Raw genomic sequence first — 21,090 nt, forward strand, 5'->3', positions numbered from 1 at the left:
CAGCCTCAAAGCTAGTTAAACACCAGAAGAGAGAGAGCCGGTGGGAAGTCTACCATTGCAGGTTTTATTAGCAGGTTAGACAAATATGTATCATGAATGTAACTGATGCAGTTGATTTGTCTTACTCCAAAGCAACAGTTACACACCTTCTCAAAATCTATTTTCTTTCCTCCCCACCCTGTCCGTTATTGTTCTCATGATCTTAGCCCAATGCATTTTTTTCTTGGTCAAATTTGCCTCTCTAGGTCATCTTCAGCCACTGGAACTCAGGGCTGTAGTAACTCTACTGCTTCCTTCCAAGAGAGAAAAAGAATCAAGAAGAAACTTGGACACACTGAATCCAGAGGCAAAGGTTTTATTTTCCAGTGGTAGCATCCCGTGTAAAACAGCTCTCTTCCCACAAACCGGGTGACAAAACTTGCCCTCTCCTATCCTTGCCTGACAGTCTGTGCAATCCCAGGTCTTGATGCAAGCACCAACATGCCTCTTGTGTTTGTGTGCCAGCTACCTAATTTTACAAACTTTAAGAACTTAGCTGGCCTGTCTGCTCTCCACAGGTAGTAGAAGGAGTTATGACCCTCCAGGGGGGTGATTAGACCTTGGCTAGGACAATTGCCTTCCAGAAGTGCTCTCCCCACCAATTTCAGGCTGACTCTGGGAAGAGAAGGTGCCCCAGCTGAATGGATTCATTCATTTCATGTGAATTGAGGCTTCTGTGCAGTAAAATAAACAAATTTCCTCAGAGAACGGCATTGCAAAACTAAAGGACTCTTGGAGTTAACCTTTAACTTGAATGGCTAAACCAGTGTTTTGTATACCAAGGATAGGCAAGTTCCCAGTGCTCCTGTGAGAAGTGGAGGAGAAGGTGCTTTGGCACAGTCAGGGTGTAGGATGTTGGCACTGGGAGGCAGTTCGGACGGAAGCTCTGGAAGAGGCTGTTCTGCTGCTGTCTTTGGGCAATTCCCACTTGGACTAGTCCTGCAATGCACACTACCCACAAGGAGAAATGAAGAATAAAAGCACTAAATTTATATACAGAGAATGGCTCTTTGCCTGCTAAAAGTTATGTTTATGCTGATATCTTTGTAAGCCCGGCAGTGGGGAGCAAAAGAAAGACCTGGCTCTAACTGTGGGGAGGGAGAGAGAGGAAGCAATGGAAGAAAAGGAACAGCCTTATCCTAGCAAGAAAAGACTGGGGAGAGGAATGGGAAAGAGTTTTCCCTGCATGTTTTCCCAAGTCAGAATACCACTGACGAAGCATCTATTTGATTTAGTTCTCTGAAGGTCGCTTACACCCTAGAATCTTTGGCAATAATTTGACATACAAGGTAGTAAGACCTCTATTTACCAGGCATGAAAAACCAAAGTACAGCATTTTTTCCATGAAATTAAGAAGATAACAAATGACTGAGACCCAGTTATGCACATGGCTTATAATGTTTTGGCAAATATATATGTGTACATATGTAATTTTCTAATACTGTACTGCCCAAATCAGAGTAACTGTCATAATTTATTCACGTTTAACTGAAGAATCCCTACTTTCCTGCATAATAAATAAATAACAGTTTTTTTCAGTTTGCATTTCGAGCAAAGTTTTAATGCAGAAGTGCTGATATTTTATTTTCCTTACTTATCCATAGTGCCTATGAGTTACTGGCATATGTTTCAGTTAGTGTATTGTTGTGATGAACCTCTACAGCTATTTCTGAAAAATCACTATTCTGAAGAAATGGCTGTTCATATTGAGAAAATAAATCTTAGGAAAATAAACCTGGCATAAAGCTATCAACTTACAGGCCCACTAACCAGATTCAGAACAAGGCAAAAGGGTATCTACTACCAAACCAGGCTCCAAACCTGATGAGAATTTGAAAAGAGGTGATAATATTTCACAGACAGGGCAGGACTGAAATAAACAGATTGATAATAAATTTTGACCTTGGGTTCTGTGGTTTTTTTTAAATAATAAATTAGCCATGGATTTCAGCATTATTCAATTTTTATCAATTAGGTTAAAAAAAGCAGCACAACATAAATGTAAGTTAGAACTGAAACAATCTCACTACAGAATAATAGAAAAATCAGCCAGCAGAATCTATGTTTTATCTCAGTACTGTGTTTTTCACAGTATCTGCAGAATGACTGCACTGGTAAAAAATAGTTCTGAAATTTGACCTATGTCCAAGTCAGAATACAGCTGAAGAAATCAAGAGTGCCTTCAGTTGTGTGTCTGAAATGTTTAATGTTCAATATGACATTAGCCTGATTAAACCCATGAATTTTGGTACATCTGGATAGTACAGAAAGAGGAATGGAAACAGCTGCAAAAATTTAAAAGATATTATGTACCATAACTTTTCGTCCTGGATTTCTAAACTCTCTGCCTTTGGCCCTGACCTTTCCTTCCTGTGCATATTGGATAAACAAAGAACAAAATTTGTACTGCAGAACTCTCAGCGAATCATATTTATATTTATAAGTCAGTTATCTTAAAGGAATTTTCATTCATCCACCAAAAGAATATTATTTATCCAAAGAGTAATTTTTTTCCAGAAATGTAAGGACTATATTATGCAAAGTATTCACAGCTGACAACAGTTTTAATGTAAAGTTGTTTTCTAATTTCATTGTCCTCAATGGTAAAATCATTACAATATATGAATTTTAAAGTCACCCTGGTTCCTTTGAGAAAAGTCATCCCTTTTCTTTGGGAATAAATTGATATATTGTGTTTTTTTTAATTGAAAAAGATTTAATGAAATAGCATAAGAAATCTGGTTGAAGAGAAGATGTGAATGCATGCAAGATGATTCGACTATGAAATCAAAGTTGCAGTTTTCACAGAGCACTGCTAAGTATAAGTTTTCAGATAGTCTTATTAGGGAAGGCCTTTCTAGTGTCTTCTATATATTTAATAATGCCTACACTTTAGTACCAAAATACCATGGTAATCTTTCATAAATTGACAAGGCCATTTATTTGTATATAGTTGCCAAATGCCCGAGATGTCTACACTTCATCAACCTATTGACAGGGAATCAAGGAATGAGTGGAGTGACAAGCACTGCCTTCCAAAATGCCATATTCAGCATCTACCTATTTGATTTGGTAAAACAAGAGAACACCTGCTCTCCTGTTGGAACATGAAATTGGTACATTAATAGTCTAACTAAATAGATACAATTGGCAAATTAGCAAAGTAATGGTGGCATCCATGTTCTAACAGAAGTAGGAATTTTGAAAAAAACATTTTTTTTGCCTAATATTATACTTCTGAAGCTTATATTCCCCTTCACACAAAATATGCTGTGTTATTTCCTGCAATATCTGTAATTAGAATTTAAAATTTACCAAGATTTTCCCCCAAATAATATGCAGAATATTTCCTTATGTTTAATACAAGAACAAGCTACAATGCCTATGGATGGACAGTTCTGTTGCACATGACAGTGTATGTTCATCTGAGGAGGAGTTGTAGTGTCAAATAGAAAAACTTGTATGAATCTTAAAAGAATTTTTTATGGACTTCACTGTCTGTGGCTCACAACTAGGCTCAGTTGCCAGAAAAATAAATCCAGGGAAATTCAATGTAGGTGTCATTACTCAATGATATTTCCAGTTTCTATTAAATACACTTCCATACAAAAAAGAGCAACTAAACAAATAACCTCAGTGAAAATATTTAAACATGTCTGGTGAGAGGTAAAATATTTCAATCTGGAACTCTAAACCTCCTCGTTAGCTTCCTTTTTTTTTTTTTACCTTTTTTTCTGTGTACCAAACTGCAAAATAATGTTTAATGAGGGATTTCTTTTAGCAATCTACCTCTGTTTGGCATGGCTTAAACAAACTGCTTGACCTTAGTGGATGTGGACAAGTTTAATGCTAAATACACTCTTCAGTGCCTTGCTCAATAGCAAAGGACATAAACACATACTTACATAATTTGCTAAGTTGGGTGTCTAGCTATGTATAAAATATAGCTATTCAATTAAATAGCTATATTATACATCCATTTATTTCAATACCTTACAGGTCATTAAGCAGTTTTTAAAATTCAGTGGCCTAGAGGAATACTGACAACTATAATCTGGGATCTGCTACCTTTCAGCCTGCTAAGACCCAAGCTGTATTACTGGACAAAGACCAAGAAGAAAGACAGAAGCAAAACAAGGTAAGAAATATAAAACAGAATACTAGCAATAGCTTTAGGAGAAATAATCAGATAAGGATTCAAAATTTCACTTGTCAATGAGACAAGACAGCGACAGAATGGAGGCAAATTCTCCTCTAAGGTGTGTCTTTGCTGTGGGAGGTAGCTGGTTACACAAAGAACAACCTTGTGAGGTTTGTCATTACGGGGCCAACCAAGAGGACAAAAGTAATGAAGAATCAGTTTCATTTCTGTTACAAAACAAAAATAGTCTTTTAAGAGATCATACCATACAGGGATAGGAGGAAAAACTACTGCTTACTGCCAGACTAAAGAGATAACAAGAAATATTGAGCAATGAAAAGAGACAAATTTAGATATTTTTGCATTTTGATATTCTAGTTGAGAAGGATAACCAGATCTCACAATTAGAGCATGTGCAGAGACAGCTGCAGGGAAGTATTTCTACTGCATTTCCTTCCAGCTCATTCTGAAAGATTAAGGACTGCCTGTGATATTAATTCCCTTTGACATAAATGCGTGATGACAGTAGACTGCAATGTGCAGGGGTGATGCTTGCCAGATGTTTTCTGACAGGGTTGAAGTAGCTATTTTTGAAACTGGATAAAACAAATGTTACAATATGACATGTGGGATAGAAATGAGCTATAGTTACAGCAGAAGTTCTCCTTCTTGGTCTAAATGAACTGTTTACAGGATGTTTTGAAAATATGAACTGGTTAACCAATCAAGGCAGGAGCAAGTTGATATCTCTTTTGCTAGAGTTTTATCTACCTTTCATCAAGGGGGAAGAAAATCAAAAGAGTAGATTCTGTTTTGAACATTCCTACCAGAATTGCATCAGATTTTGCACCACCAGTTTAATTTTCCAGAATTTATAAAGGTACCTGATGACCACTTTTGCCACCAGCTGCCTTTGAATAGGGGTGTTTTCCCAGGAGCAAAAGCACTGTATAAATTGAGATAATGCAAACATCATCTGGAAACCTAGTCCCTAACAGTGACCAGTGCCAGGAGTGACATGAGGAAATTCAGAGCCGCAATTAATACACTGATGTGGGGAGAAATTCTTTCCAATTCTTGTTAGAGTTCACTTATACTTTCACAGAAACAGATGAAGATCTTCAAAATTTTCTTCTACCTGAAAACTGCTGATGGTTTTTATTGGTCATTTGAATTGGTAATCCTTTCTCCCCACCTACCTAAGTCTATGACATCAGCATCAACGAGTTCATTATGCTGTGTGTCATTACTTTTTAACTTAATTGGTTGTCCCATTCTAGCAGAAAGGTAGGCTGTAGCTCCCTATTTTCTCTCTTCCATTGCCTCCCAGCATTTTGCACACATGTACTAAGACCCTTTCTATTTGACCTCTCTGAAGAACCACAGCCTTTTCAGTCTCCCATTTCCCCACTTCTAAGTACTTTATTCCTCTAAAACTGGAAACCTTTGTCTATTGCTGTATTTTTTTATGCAGACTAATCAATCAGAACTGTGTGATTTCAAATGGATATGAGTGACCAATTGACTATTATTATAACAATTTACTGTGGTTTTATTCCTTTTTTAACTGCTGCTGCACCATGATAGGGGTTTTCATTAAGCTATGTTAACATAATTTAGATTTTTTTTCTTTGATTTATTCATGTTTACTTAGAAGTACCATGTACATGCTATCTTTTCCAGTGAATTTTTATCAGCATTAAATTTCCTTAGCTCTCCCAGGGACCATTCATTCAGGTCACCCTGAACTTATCCCAGGAAAAAAGTTCAAAAATATTTTTAAGGATAAGAAGAAAAATGATTGGATTCTACCCAATATAAAGACATGGGGCTACATTTTTTTATAGAACTTTGGTGTAATGATTTTCAGAGCTTAGTGACAAACTCTTTGAAAGGATGCAGGTGAGTCACCATCTAAGCATTTAAAGACTTCAAAAGCACATACAAAAATACCCCAAGAAAAAAGAACACTTGACCACAATATTTAGCATTGTTCAGGAATACAACAAATTATACAGCAATTTATCCTGTCAACATATCTTAAAAAGCTACACAAAGGACCTACAACTAATATCTATAATGCAATCTGTAGTTCTAAGTTCTAAGACTGAAAGCAAGAGAAAAACAAGTGCATTACTACAAACCTGCGTTTTCAGCTCCCACTACTTAGAAGATTATAATGGATTTGACTGCCTTTGGTATTAGTAATTTCCCCAATGAATCTGTGGGTGGAACAAAAATGTGGAAATGAAAACTGAGAGGGTATTGTATGTTCAAAATAACCACCTCCACTCACACAGAGTAGATTTGATTCAAGCTGTCATCTTTCCATGCCTCAGTTTTCCCATTTATAAAATGGTTCAAGTCAGAATATGCTCTTTTACCACTATTAAACCACCTTAATCCCCTTGTGTTCCCACATTTATTTCCTCTTCTGAAGATGAAAGGAGAGAAATCATTATTAAAACTGCTTATGAGCAAGCTTACTTGATTCCCTCCCAGTGGCTGTGCTCCTAGGTTGCTATCACTCCAAAGGCTGTACACATGCTGGAACATGAGACCCCTATGCAGCCATCCTCAGAGATGCGGTAAAGGTCTATCATCCTTGAGCAGTCACCCAGCATCTTATCCTCTGATGCCTACCAAAAATCATAAGCATCACAATTATATACCATACCTCTCCAAGTATTTGAATATGAATTAATGTTAAATGAGTAAGAGAGGATATTGGTGACATACGATAGAAGTAGTGTAATCTTCCTTTCCCATAAGCTTAACTTCCTGAACAGGTAAACTCTTTAAACTCATAAAACATGAAAAAATGTATAATGAGAAGGTAAATCATATTTTATGCTGCTGGCATATGGGAGATGTTTCATTTGTCATATCAGAGGAGGGTATAAAGACTTCCATTCAAACAATTAGATTTCTTCCTCCAGTCTGAACTACTCAGTTTTAAGCAGTTATTTTACTCTACTTTGTCAAATACCTTTATGGCACATATCAGCGAGAGCCTGGAGCAAAATTCTGCTTAGATTTCTAACCATCTTGAATAGCATCCTAGAATTAATTAGTAACCATCTTCCTGGCATAAATTCGGTAGTAGAAAGGAATTAAATATTCTTGCATTGCAGGAACACGTAGCACACATGAATCTCTCTGGCAGTGCCTACTCAGGTTCTCACTCTTGTTAAAATGCATGTTAGAACTTCTGTTGATGAGTGGTAGATCTCAGATCTAACTCAATTTGACTTAACTTCTATAAGGACAGCATACAGGACTTGGCAAGTTTAAGCTGCTGGGGTGCTACATATAGAGTCTACTGATTCCACATGAACATAATGCAAAGCAAGTATCGAGATATGACTGGAATCAAGTAACAGCAAGCAGTAACAGTGAAAAACTCCTTAAGAAACACTCAAGCTAGTAGTTACACTTTACAAGCAAATCATGACAGTTTGGAACATGAGAGGTAGTAAAATTGAACAGCCATGGTCAAAAACCAGTAAAGTAAGTCTACACAAACCTGTCAACATCACTCGGACTACAGAGGTCGTGAATGCAAAATGTCCTGTTGATTTCTGTACTTTCCATTAGTTCTGGATTATTGTTTACAAGTATAACCTTACTTTGGAATACTAGGATTTTCTTGTTTTCCTTTTTTGGAGAAAACTGTGTTGTAATCATCCAGATGTACAACAGTTGATCAATGTTTAGATCATGTATTTCACTCATTTTTGATCTGACAAAATAAAAATCAAATCATTTTGGACTAAGGGGGGTTGCTGCCCAGAGCTGGGGGACATGTTGTGGGTACAGGGGAAGAGCAGCTTGGGTTCCCACGGGATTTATTACGGGATGTTTGGGGGAGGAACCAAAGGTGGGAAAAGGGTGTTGAGGTGATCTGGGGAGGAACAGGAGTGGCAAAATGAGGGGCAAGGGGGCAAAAAGGGCCGGTGGCAGGTAAGTAGTTGGCGGGTGGGTACGCTTGTCAGCCATGCCCTGTGCCCGGCCAGCGCAGCCTGTCCTGGCTGCTCACCACAGTCCTTCCTCACTCTGTCCTGGGTGATGGCTCTGTGTGTGCGCGCGCGTGCACGCGCGCGCGCGTAATGGTCTGTCGCAGCAGCTGGCGTGGGCCTGCAGCTTCAGGGATTTCACGTCCCAGTGCCAGCAACTGGGGAGACCGGGATTCAGGGACAGCTGCTGGTCAGGCCGAGGGTCTGAGCCAGCCACCCACCTCGTTCTCTCACGGACTTCCATCCTACTCCGCTGGAGAGGGGAGCAGGATGAGGCCCTTGGTGCTGACTGTGTCCATGCGAGTGCTCCGGGCGTCTGTCTGATCCGTGTGTCTGGACACGTGTATAGGTATCTATGTGGTATGTAACGTGTGCTCTGCGTGCATCTGCCTGCTGGGAACGCACCTCCAGCCTTGCTGCTGGTTGGACCTGGGGACATGGAGCTGAGCAGCCTCGCCTCTCCCAGGCTCTTGGATCCGGCAGGATATATTTGCTCACATACTTTGTTTCCTACACTCTTTTTTAACTTCTGTCACTTCACCAACCAGTTGCTAAACAGTAAGTACAAATGTTGCTGGGATACTTCTTGGAAATGTTAGATGGTTTCCCATAAGAAATACTCAGGGAAAAAACAATTCTAAAATAATATATTATAAAAAGGCACAACAAAAACTAAGTATTTTCCAAATGCTAAAAGAAGTAGGCAAGGTGAAAAAAACCAAAAGGATGACTACAGCATAAATTATTGCTAACTTCCACTCAATTTTGATAATGAGGGTTTATAGAACATTAAAGAAAAAAAACCCCTAAAAATAATTTAATGGACTGATTGTCATAATACAAGGACAATTAAAAGAAAAGGACTGAAAATTAATTGTATGAGTAGAATGTGGTTAGCTGGCTTGAGCTTCTGGAAATATACACGTCTTGTCTGTCGGCACTGGTGGGCTGCTAGCCAACCTACTTCATTAGGCTTCTTTCTATAGTGGATGTCTACTCCAAAGGACATCCATTTCAGAAGCTACTGAATGGCATACAAAGATGTGGAAGTTATTTCTTCTTCAAGAAACACGATTAAGTAACCAAACAAAAAAAATAGCACTTTGAAAAAGAAAAAACAAGAAACAGAAATCACTTAGATATACCCCTGAAGCGTAAAGCAGTTCCTCATCCCTGTATTCTGGCTATCTCCTGTCTATGTATGGAGAATGATCTCCAGAAGTTTAATGTTTGAGATGACTTCTTGCACGTAGTTCTACAGAGCAAAGAGATGAACTTAAGAAGGAATTGAATCATGCAAAATGGACTCAGTTAATGCAGAGAAGTCAGGAAGGAAGTATCAGAACAGGTTCCTAGCTCACAGAGAAATTAGATAGGAGGATCTTGGGTGAGAGAGACACTGTGAGCTCTGTCCCGAGCTACTTGGCTGCAATCTGCATGCAAGGTTTGAAATCAGAATTAGTAGTCTGTGGTCTGGACCGAACAGTTACTCAGCATTCAGGCTGTCCACTTTACATTTGAGCAGCAACCTCAGTGCTACCCTGCAGCTTTGTTTACTATAAAATTTCTTAGAGATTCAGACACATTTAGAAATGACTAAAACTAACAAAATGAATTAATGAAGAGTATCATTTTCCTTTGAAGATACACTGGACTGCACAAAAAGCGCATTTGTTTGTTTGTTTGCTTATTTACATTTCCAGAATTGTTGCAATATGTTCATCTATATTCTCAAGTTTTTCTTGATGTAACTGCCTATAACCACAGCAGTTTAAGATAACAAACTCCATCTCCCCTTTGAATGATTTCTTCTTTCTAATGCATGTACATACACACTGCAATTTTCAAATGCTGGGCAAAAAAAGGGATGAGTCAGACATTAAGTGCTTTGGTTGATATGTGATAATTAAAGTCCATAATTATAAGGTCTTCACATTTAATTTCACTTTGTCACATGTAGACCTTGGCAACGGTTTCTAGAGCCTGTGGGGCTTCGCTGGTCTCAACTGGACTGATACGGGCACAGGATGAAAGGCAGTTTCTTCGATACTAAGACAACCAGAACTTTAAAGATAAACCAGCATCCTAAAACTAGACATGGAAACTCACAAACTCAGGGCAGGGAGCAGGTGCTGAATGTTCTTCCTCCATCTACCAGAAGAGCACAGCATCTTCTAAAAACTTTCCATTTCTGGATGGACATGAGATATACCTCCACCTCCCTCCTAAGGAAATACATTGCTAACAGAGTATTGAAAATTGAAGTCCTTTGAAGAAGCTATCAAAACCCTTTCTTGCATGTCAGTCTTCAAACTGAGAATGTTAGAAATACTCAAATATTAGAAATAACTAGAGTCATTACGGAGGTACTCTCGTTACCACCGGGTCAGTAAAAACAAGGCAGTGTTGTGTTAGGGCAGAAGAATATTGAAGACACACAGACACATTAAAAGCATGGCTGGAACAAGAAAGGCCCCTGAAACAGATTGTTCCACCACGACATCCAGCTGCCAGCAAATGGGTTTCATTTCTGAGTGTCTTAATCACAGGATTTATCTGGCAGCCTTTCAGAAGTGTTGCTGCAATTACCTTTTTTTCTTGTAAGCTAGTATTAGTATAATACAAATACAGGTAAGTTGCCACATGACAATACAGCATTTGTTAGGACTTTATCCAGATTTCTGGGAAAAGGACAGTATTACTTAAACACTGATTTGGATTAACACCTGTAATAATTATAAAGGACACAATAAACAGCACAGTAGTAGAATACCAATATTAACTATGCCTCTATTTGTTATGGAACAAGAAGGAAAAAAGAAGGAAGGAAAGAATATAAAAGCAGAACCAAAGGAAGGAAAAGAAGGAAAGAAGAATCAGGCTGTGTGCTGACTGGGAAAATGTGACATGGGATAATGATGCAGAAACAACATTTTTAGACGCTAACAATGGTTGTATCAAGGAGCAGCTAGGTAGGTGGTATACAACAGCGGAAATAACCCTCATGGTTCAAGCAGTGCACACACAGTACCTGTTCCAAAATTTTAGCACCGAAGAACCGCATTGCAACAGTGACTATATCTTGCCTCGCAGAAACTAAAAGTATGTAAAACCCCCAAATCCACCAGATGTATGATCAACAGAAAAAAAATACAAAATGAGGAAGTTGGTCAAAGACAAAGCTGGAGAGGAGACTAAGAAGAGTTAGGTTCTTATAGGTGCTGATTGCTGAAAAATATAATATTGGAAAGACAGAGCAAATTTACACCAGCAATCAAGAATTACTTCAGAAAGGTTGAGAGGAAGCAGGTACAAATAACAGCAGGAATAAGGCAAGTTACTAGAAGAAAGAAGTACTCCTTTGAAAAGCTGAAGTTGTGTCCAAATATATTAAACCCAAACCAAAACAGATCATAAGCATGAGATGACTGCCCAAATAGAATATGCAGAAAAATTTAAAAAATTATTAAGAAATCATCCTTTACATGTATCTGGAATCGCAAATCTGTCAAGAGTCTAAGGCCAATGGATGCTGAAGATACAAAAAGAACACTCAGAGAAGATAAGGCTCTATCAGGCAGGCAAAATGAGTTCTTGTCATCTGCCTGCACTGTGGAAGAGGCAGGAGATGTTCCTCTGCTGGAGCCCTTCTTTGCAAGGCATAAATAGGAGGGGTCTGCCCGAACAGTAACAAGGCAACAGGTCCAAATGGCACTCAGCCCTGAGCTGTAGAGGAACTCAAGGACAAAACTGCTGCATTATTAACTCTGATGCACAGCATCTTAAAGCCAGCTTTGTGCCTGAGGACATGAGCTTTGGAAATGAGATACCTATTTTTAATGATTTGAGGGGAGATCTGTCAATCTACAGGCTTGTAAGTCTGGTGCCTGTCATCAGACAAATCATGAAGAACTATAACAAAGCATAGAATCAGTGGACACATGGGCAAATATGATTTTGGGAGTGTCAGCACAGCTCTTGTACATTGGGAGTACACCAGAGTTTTCTGAAGGCATTCACAATCAAGTAGGTAAGATTTAGTTGAAACTATTTACATGGTTTTCTGAAACACTTTTGACAAGATCTCTTGCCAAAGGCTTTTAAGGAAACTAAGGATCAATGAAATAAGAGCAAAGGTCCGTGTTTTCATAAATAGCTGATTTAAACACATGAAAGAGAATAGGACTAAGGGGTCTGTTTACACACTGAAAGGAGATGCACAGAGCACTCACAAGCTGAACACTGTGTGTGCATCTCATAAAGTATCTGGTAGAACCAGAGAGAAGCAAGGATGTGTGAAACGGTGTCCACAGGAGCAAGGACTTAACTAGAGTTCTTCTGCTTGGAAAAGAGGCAAATGGGGGAGAGACCTAGTCAAGGTCTAAATGTCCACGATAGTCACAATTTCATAAAGTGGCTGCATTTTTCAGTATTTCACGTTACATATCAAATGAGCACTACGGAGTATCTGATGAAGCTGGCAAATAGCAAGTTCACAACAGACAAAGGAGGCAGCTCCTCACACCACATTTACCAGGAAGTTTTACCAGGAACCAGGAAGTCCCTACCACAGGACATTAGGGAAGCTGCATAATGTCAGGGGTGAAACAGACAAGTTCGTGGAAGAGAAAGCCTCTCTGGCTTGCTTAGCCATGCCCTAGCTGCAAAATGTTGGAGGCTGGGAAAGTACCTGTAAGACCTGTACTTGCCCCGTTCTTAGCCAGTCTTCTGCTTGGTGGCCACTGCTGCAGGCTGGTTACTGGACTAAACAAACTCCTTGCCTGACCCCAAACAGCTGTTCTGTTCTAATCTTCTCATGTGGAGGTTCGTACAGATGTTAAACTCCTCTTACCGACGCTGACAGCCATTCTCACAGACCCTTCTGATGCCCCCCAGTGTCAGGAGGGTATGTCTGGTGATGAAAGGTACCTCTGATAACGGTAAGTAAGCCATTGAGCCATCTGATATTTTCTCCAGTAAGTGTACATATTATACATGTATAAATAAATGCAGATCCAATGTTCCTAAGTTTTTAAACTACCAAAACCAAATTTGGGATTTTCAGTAGTGCTTTTGCATCTTTGACAGGACGCCAAAACCCCCCACAGCTCTTCCTGCCACACTTTGTAATGAAAAAAAAAAATTTGTTAACATTCTGTGGTAAATAATCTTAGCTAGAATTGGAGTAATTTACCGCTTACTTTAATGTGTTACGTTTTTGTACACCCAGACCCCACTGTGTTAATATTTTAAGTAGCAGTATGTCAGAAACCATTAAATTAACAGCTTAAAGTGAATATTATTCTTTTTTTTTTTTCCCCCGTCTTCAAACTGTATTTTTTAGTATCAATGGCATTTTACTTGGCAGTTATTCTTTTATTCTCCTTTACTGTTACAGATTCCCTCACCCTTCTCGCAGGCCATGTGAAGTCCCAGGACCTTTATGAAGACTTGGTCCATTTTCCTCTTACTCTTGTCAGTTTCCCATACAGTGGTATTTCTTAAACTCCTTGAACCTTTTGGTTCTGAGGCCTGCATTTTCGTCATCCATATTCTTATTCTTGGGGTCCCTATTTCCTTGTCTTTCATGGGGACTGTGGTAGCATCCTCAATTCTTTGCTTTCTTCAAAGCCAGTATTTAGCATTATCTTACGTTACATTAGATGGATGCACATCACAAAATTTATTTGCTATGAACGCAACACCTTGTCTTTTTCTTTCATTTCTGTAAGGTTCTCCCTCATGCAGAATCACCTGCCCCTGCTGTCTTTCCACTAGGATGATGTACTCTTCTCCCTTCAGGCTTTTCTGTGCCCCATTTTCTTCCTATTAGTATATTCTTCCCACCCAGTTCCCTCTTCCTTCTTCTAAGAAGGAACCTCTTCTTGAAGCCTGAAGTGCAAGGGCTCCACCTCTTTCACTCAGAACGGTGCTTTGGCCTCCCTCAGTATGAGTGCGGCCAGGCTGATCACCGATTCTGGGGATGTAGAATTGCGGGACAGGTTGAATGTTTGAGCATTGCATTGCAATAATACAAACAAAGACGAAAGAGGAACTGACATCAGGCAGGCTGTGGGCCTTGCAGATGTAGCCAATACATGTCTAGCTGTACATACAGAATGCTGTTTGATTTAAAACAGCTAAACATCATAACACAATCCCATCATCAACTGTATCATGAGTATGGGATTTCACAAACTGCTTCCCTCCTCTTTCCCATTATTACTTATTTATACAGGAAACTGACAGAAATAACCATTTCCAAATCTAAATTGCTTCCAAACACCTTACCATATGACAGTCTATGCAGGTGTTGATCATGCAGTGTCTGCTTATGCAAAACGTACACTGGAAGATTTTCTTTGCACATCATCTGCTGTTCTAGTGCTGTTTGCTTTCAATTCTGAACCAAAATCCTTTATTCTGACTTGTTCTCTTTACCATCCACTGTTTTTCAAGTCCTTGCTCCCTGACAAAAGTAAAAATTTCACCACGGTTTAATCTTTTATTTTCCAGTTCACATACAGGTTTTTGTTTATTCTTTACATTCTGAAAATTTGCTGAATCCTGTCTTTTTTAAACTGTTACTCTTGGCAGTTTTGGAGTCCATCAAGGAATTTCCCAAACAATTTTGAAATATGTGACTTTTGTTCTTTTTCTAGAACAGTGTTTGAACAGGAAAGGATCCGCATACCTATCTTTTCAATCTACTGAAATATCCTCAGCTCTTTTATGCATGTACACATCCCCCAAATTGAAATACTTCTTCCTCTAAGTAACTGTTAAGAAAAAGCAAGCTTTGTTTTATAACTCCAGTCCTTTTCTGTTGGATTATGTTGCCAAGTTTGCTGTTAATTTAAATAAAACAGTCGAGATGCGTTGAGCTAGAAACTGGATGTTTTGGCACTCAGACTTTGGTAGACAGAGGGGAAAAATATACAAAACTCCACATCATTAGGAAAAAAGATGTGGAACCCAGAAGTACCAACCAAAATGTTTTGAAATAAAGAAATGCCATTGCTTGAGAGGACTAACTTAAGTGAATGCTTGATGATTTTTAGCAACTAAGTAAGGTAAAATTGTTTTGGCAACTGTTGCCCACCTCTCCTGCTCTTCTGTGAGCTACTACCTTCAAGTATAAAGACAATAAAAAAGCATGATGAAAAACTGTTGGTGGATCCCTTTCTAATTTCTTGCTATGGGAGCCGAAGGATTTTACCTGCATCTGAGGTTTCTGTTTCACAGCGTCAGGGCTAACCTCCCATGCTTTAATGGATTATCCAGACACTTAGGCTCCACTAAGAGAGGGGAGGCAGAACGACTGCCTTTTTAAAAGAACTAACCCTGTATACTTTTGGAGAAAAAGTACAATTTAAGAGAACAGGGGCGAAGAGTTGCAACAGAGACACAGAAAAAGGCGCATGGCTGACATTAGATCTATTATGCGAGGAGACAATGATCTTTACAGCACACTCGGGAGAGATCTGGAGGCTGGAAGGTGAAACAGCGCTCAACCGACCACCTACTTCTGCTCTCCTCGTTTATTCCTCCTTCAAGGTATCGGTGGGCAAGCATTCCTCTGCATCCCCGGCATTTACTGGTCCACGCTTTCCTGCAGGCAGACATCTCATCTTTGCACTCGCTCATCCGAGCCGCGCATCCGGACCGTTTACACCCGGACAACGTCAAGGAGCAGCTAGGTGGCGTACGACAAAGATCAAGATGAGGCGGCTCACAGCGGGACTGGGGGTTTTGCAGGGCTGTGAGCAGGCGAGGGGCCGGCGGGCGGCACAGAGCCAGCACCACCGGCCGTGGCCCCCGGCGGGCTCCAGAGCTACCCGGGCCCCAGAGCCCCGCGGCCGCCACCCCCCCCGCCCAGGAAGCGCTTCGGGCAGCGACCGAGGGCGAGGAAGAGAGCGGGCAGCCGCCTCGCCCGCCATGTGCGGCGGGACGCTCCTCCTGCCGCGACGCCCCGAGCGGCCGGGGGGGCTGCTCGGCTGCCGCCGCGGCGGCGGCGCGGGGCGGGGGTGACCGGGAGCAGGGCGGGGGGCAGCGCAAGCGTACCCGCAGCCCGCGGAGCCGGTGCTCCTCTCGCGAGATGTGGCAGCGGCGGCCGGCGGGCTAACAGGCTTTGACAGGCGGGCGAGCGCCGGAGCGCCGCGGCCCCCCGCCCCTCCCCGGGCCGCCGCGGGGCGGATGCGGCAGCGGCCATAATCTGGGCCGGGAGGAGCCGCCGCCGCCGTCCTCCCCCTGAGCGCCGCCGGCGGGCCGGGGAGCCGCTCCCGCCGCCGCCGGGAGCGGGCGGAGCCTGGGGAGCGGGCGGCGCCGACGGCCCCCCCCCCGCATCTCGCCGCCGCCCGAGCGAGGAAGCGAGCGGGCGCTGCGAGGCGACGCCGGCCGGTTCGCGTCCGAGTTCCTGCCTCCGCCGAGCGGGGATCAGGTGGAGCGGCCGGAGGGCGGGGGCGGGGAGGCGGGGGGCACCGGGGGCCGCTTCCTGCTCGGATCTGGCACCCCACGCCGGCCCCGCGCCGCTCCCTGCTGCTGAAGCCCCGGTGGGCTCGCCCGGCGCGGCCGCTCCTCCTCGCGTGTCGCTGTCAGAGCGGCGGGCGGCGCCTTGGCGTAGCGGGCGCGCTCGGGGGAAGGCGAGCGGCGGCAGGAAGGCGGCGGGAGCCAGCGGCCGGTGCGGGGCGAGAGGGCGGCGGCGGCGGGGCCGGGTCCCCCCCCTGAGGGGGCGCGCGGCGGGGCAGGGGCCCGGGTCAGGGGGCGGCGGCCGCACCGGAGGCATCATCACCTGGCGCTGCGGAGGGGGGGCGGGGCGGGGCGGGGCGCGCGCGCGGCGCCTGGCGTTGTCTGCGGCGCGCTGCAGCCCCTGGCGCTGGTTGGCGGTTTAAAGCAGCGGAGCCGCCGCCGCGAGGGGCGTTCAGAGGAGCGGGGGCTGCCGCCGCGCGCAGTGCTCGTCCGGCGAGGAGCAGGCATGGAGGGCAAACAGCAGCAGCAGCAGCAGCTGCCGCCGCCGACCGGCTCCGGCGCGCCGGGAGCCGCTGGCGAGGAGCGGCGCCCGGAGGAGGGCAAGGATGCGGCGGGCGGCGGTGCGCTGGGCAGACCGCTGGGTCCCACGCCGAGCCAGAGCCGCTTCCAGGTGGACCTGGTGGCCGAGGGCGCCGGCCGCCCGGCCGAGGAGCCCCGCAAGGCGAGCGGGGAAGGCGCTGCGGTGGGGAAGGGCAGCGAGGAAGCCAAGGGCAGGTTTCGGGTGAACTTCGTGGACCCGGCGGCCGGCGACGAGAGCCCCGGTGAGCTGGGGGGCGGCAGCTCGGAGGGCGGCAATGTCAGCTTCCAGAACGGCGGAGACACGGTGCTGAGCGAGGGCAGCCTCCACTCCGGCGGGCACCACCACTACTACTACGACACCCACACCAACACCTACTACCTGCGCACCTTCGGTCACAACACCATGGACGCCGTGCCCCGGATCGACCACTACCGCCACACGGCCGCCGACCTGGGCGAGAAGCTCCTCCGGCCCAGCCTGGCCGAGCTGCACGATGAACTGGACAAGGTGAGCGGCTGCCGCCTACCCCCCCGTCCCCGTTCTCCCACTCCGCCACCTCCCTGGCTGTCCCCGGGCCGGGCGGGGACCGGCCCCGGCGCTGGCCTTGTGCCCCCCCCCCCCCGCAGTCTCCCTGGGGCTGCCCTCGGCGCTTGTGTGCCCCGGGGCGTGCGGGTGCTCGGTGCAGGTCGGCAGCGGTGGGAGGAAAAAAACCTGAAAGCTCGCTGAGCCTCGAGGCGGCGCAAACAGCGCGAATGCATCGCGTCGCTTGCGTCTTTTTTTTGTTTTGTTTTGTTTTCATGACGCAGTGAGGTGTCGTGTGTCGTGTCCACCCCCCCCCCGCATGTTTCTGGGAGATGGTCCCCATGGTGAGAGGCAGTTACCGCTGGAGGTCTGCGGGGCAAACGTTTTTGCTGTAACCGAGAGAAACAGACGCAGCGGTTTTCCACTTCTGGTCCATATCGCCTTCAACAGATAGGGAACTCGGGGTCTGCAAGAAATACTAGTTTGGGAAGGGGAATGAAAATGTTTGGAAGAGATGCTGGGGGAAAAAAAAAAATAAAGAAGGATGCGCTCACTTTTGGTAGTGACAAGAGCTGAAAATGCATGTCTCTCCCTGCGCACGCAGTGCCGAACCAGACCGCCTTCTGGCGTGATGCAGAAGGCTGCACAGATACAGCCGAGGCTCCTTCTCCTTAAGGAGTCTTTTCAGTCGTGCTGAGTAGCCCTGCGTGTGAGGGCGTCATGGTCAAGGCTTCAAAAATTCTGAAGCTGTGCATGTCAAGCTTTTTCTATTTTGGACTATTCGGTATGTTACTGGAGACAAGTTGCAGTGAAAGCTTATTTGCATTGCAGGCAGTCTTTATTAAAGGCACGCTTTAGCTGAACTTGGAATTAATTTGATGTATTTTTTAGATCATGATTAAGCTATTAAATTATCATGACTAAACTAAAGCCAGATCAAACTATTGCAATGCTATTTTCTTGCAGTCTGAAAACTGCCTCATGGCATTCAGCTGTGCTCTAAGAAGTCCGTGTTCTATATAGATTTTTCTGCTGGGTTTAGGGAAATAAAGGAACATGTGGGCCACGTCCTAATGAAGCAAAGAATATTCTGTTTCCAGAACTTTTTTCATCCCACCTTTTACTCCTTATAGGTGGAGTTCCATGAGAAAATGTATGTTCTTTTGAGACTGTCTTGTTTCACACCATTATTAGGCAGCTCAGTGCATCTGCACTGGTCTGTGGGGGTTTTTTGGGTGATTCTTAAAGTGTGTTTTTTGAAACTGATTTTTCATCTGTTCTGGTAGAAATAACTGTTTGGTGTGCTATAGAGATACTTCCTTGCAACATCTAAGATTAGATATCTAAATAATTACTAACTGTAACAGCAAATTACTTTTGCCTTTCAGGTCCACTCCTGATGGAGTTAAATGATGTTCTATACTCTGATTCTAAGTTAGTATGGAATGGAAGTTGGCAATTACTGTCTTGTGCGTGGAGTTAGATATGCTATAAATAAGCCACATAACATACGTGAAAATATACGTGTTTTTTTAATTTTTTTTGATCCCCCCCTCCCCCTCCCCCCCAATTTCTGAGTCCTGATCCATGATGGCATGACTGGGTTGTTAGATACTCTGTTCTGTAAGCAGAACATTACTTGAATTGCCAAGCTTAGCAGATAGGTTTTCGGTGTGTTTATATTGCAGCAGTCAAGAAGGCTCTTTATGACACCATTAAGACATTGCAGTGCAGAATCTAACTTATTCTGGAACTATAGTTTCTAAAAGTGTTAATTTCTTCATAAAGGATAAATGCATGGTAAGCAATTTTCTTGGTAGGTTGTGGCATAGAGGAGCTGTAGATGACCTAATTACAGGGTCATTATCAGAACAGTTTCATTGTGAGCATTAATTTTTCAAATGTCATGAATTTGTTCTGCAGTGTAGATAGGTGTCTAAATGAAGATTTTTTTTTTTGTCATGTCCTGTCTGCTGTGCCCCCCCCCCCCCCCTCCCCCAAAACCCCAACCTTGGGGATGGAATATGCAATTTCAGTTACATTTGATATTATACTTAAGTGTTAATTTTAAAAACCGTCATAGTATAAACTTCAGAAGTTAAGTTGAAGTTCTGCATAGTAACTCAGCTGTTCTGGAACAGGATGTTTCATTTCCAAATCAATTAGCATGTTAGCATTTAGGCTTACATGAAGAAGGGAAGCAATTGTTTTCACTTCAGACCTTAGCAAAACAGTTAGCAAGATAAAGTCGAGAACACAAAAGCTTTTAATAAGGGTGTGTCCTGCATTCTAATAGCATTGGTTACTTACATTTTTCCCAGTTTCTGGAGTATAAAATACACCACATCTGTGATTATGTACTTGATTCCTGGCCACAGAGTGCTGATAACTTTTAAATCATGATGATGACATACTTTTACATAAAAGATGTTCACAAAGCCATTGTGCTTTTTCTGTTGTGTTTCAGGGGGCTTACTGTCTCCATTCCCAAAATGACTTCAGTTCCTGCTGACTAACAGTAATGGTCTCTAGTGTTGAATAATACTATGCATTAAGGAGGATATTTCACTGACTTCCAAGAACTTGAAAAATTAAGCTCGCTCTTTAGCTGTGGTTTATGTACTAAATTATCTTGTACAGCATGTATGTCAAAAACTTAGTAGGGCAGCTGGTATAAACATCCTACCCAGTACCTTTACATAAAATTTGCACTCTGTAAAGACCTATTGTTATGCCCCTGCTTCTTGACCCAGTGCATCAAGGTTGGCAGTTATTTTGTGTTAAGACTGATCCAAAAATGTGTTCACTAGCCATGTGGTTCACTGCTTTGAATGTAGCAATTTCATCGTGCAGTTAGTTTGTGCTATTCTTTTTTCCTTTTAAAAGGTAAATAAATAGTGAGGCAGTGTTACAGTAATGTTGATGCTAGTGCCAATTACAGAACAGATTCTTTTTTTCCTTAGTTTCGTTTACAGGTTTCATCTGTCTTAACACTGTTGGAGGAAGATGCAGTGTTTGAGGAAGATGCGCATTCACGTATAGAGTGAGTGCCTTTTGATAAGGGTTTGTCTTGCTGCCCTGGTAGGATAGGTGTCTAACCACTTCAGGTTTCATGTGGTTGTTTCCAACAGTGGCTTTCCCAGTAGAAAAGAAAGGGATTGTTCTTGAAGCTGGTTGTGGAAACACAGCTGGGTAATGCTGCAGTACTCTGAAGTGGATGAATTGCATACTACTGATCTTGGTCTATCATGGTAAATTTCAAGTGAGGGGTCTTGTCTTCATATATTTTTGTAGATAGCCAAGGTGATCAATCTGTTGCTTAC

At 43.2% G+C, this 21,090-nt stretch overlaps 2 protein-coding genes across 5 annotated transcripts in view; one reads left to right on the forward strand and one right to left on the reverse strand.

Annotated features, from left to right (window-relative positions):
• Positions 1-13,519: 13,519 nt before the first annotated feature.
• On the reverse strand, positions 13,520-16,981 carry LOC128136661 (forkhead box protein D1-like). Its single transcript, XM_052776581.1, has 3 exons — positions 16,973-16,981; positions 16,261-16,787; positions 13,520-14,173 (listed from the first exon to the last, which is right to left on the reverse strand). The coding sequence occupies exons 1-3, from the start codon at positions 16,979-16,981 to the stop codon at positions 14,026-14,028; spliced, it is 684 nt and encodes a 227-aa protein (XP_052632541.1). The 3' UTR covers positions 13,520-14,025.
• Positions 16,982-16,993: 12 nt separating this feature from the next.
• The window catches only part of SLC12A2 (solute carrier family 12 member 2), a 63,473-nt gene continuing 59,376 nt past the window's right edge, over positions 16,994-21,090 (forward strand). For 2 of the 4 annotated variants that reach the window (XM_052777088.1, XM_052777087.1), the window contains exon 1: positions 16,997-17,752. In XM_052777088.1, the coding sequence (XP_052633048.1) occupies positions 17,171-17,752 (582 nt within the window). In that variant the 5' untranslated portion in view covers positions 16,997-17,170. Of the gene's footprint in view, positions 17,753-21,090 lie in introns of all 4 variants that reach the window. The other 2 variants (XR_008233497.1, XM_052777086.1) reach the window with 2 other exon arrangements.

The sequence above is a fragment of the Harpia harpyja genome, chromosome Z (genome assembly GCF_026419915.1).
Source record: "Harpia harpyja isolate bHarHar1 chromosome Z, bHarHar1 primary haplotype, whole genome shotgun sequence".
In the NCBI taxonomy this organism is placed as follows: Eukaryota; Metazoa; Chordata; class Aves; order Accipitriformes; family Accipitridae; genus Harpia; species Harpia harpyja.

Coding starts and splice junctions, on each gene's coding strand:
- LOC128136661 (XM_052776581.1), bottom strand. Junction 14,174..16,260: donor ACCGGCTCCGCGGGCTGCGG/GTACGCTTGCGC, acceptor CTACATCCCCAG/AATCGGTGATCAGCCTGGCC.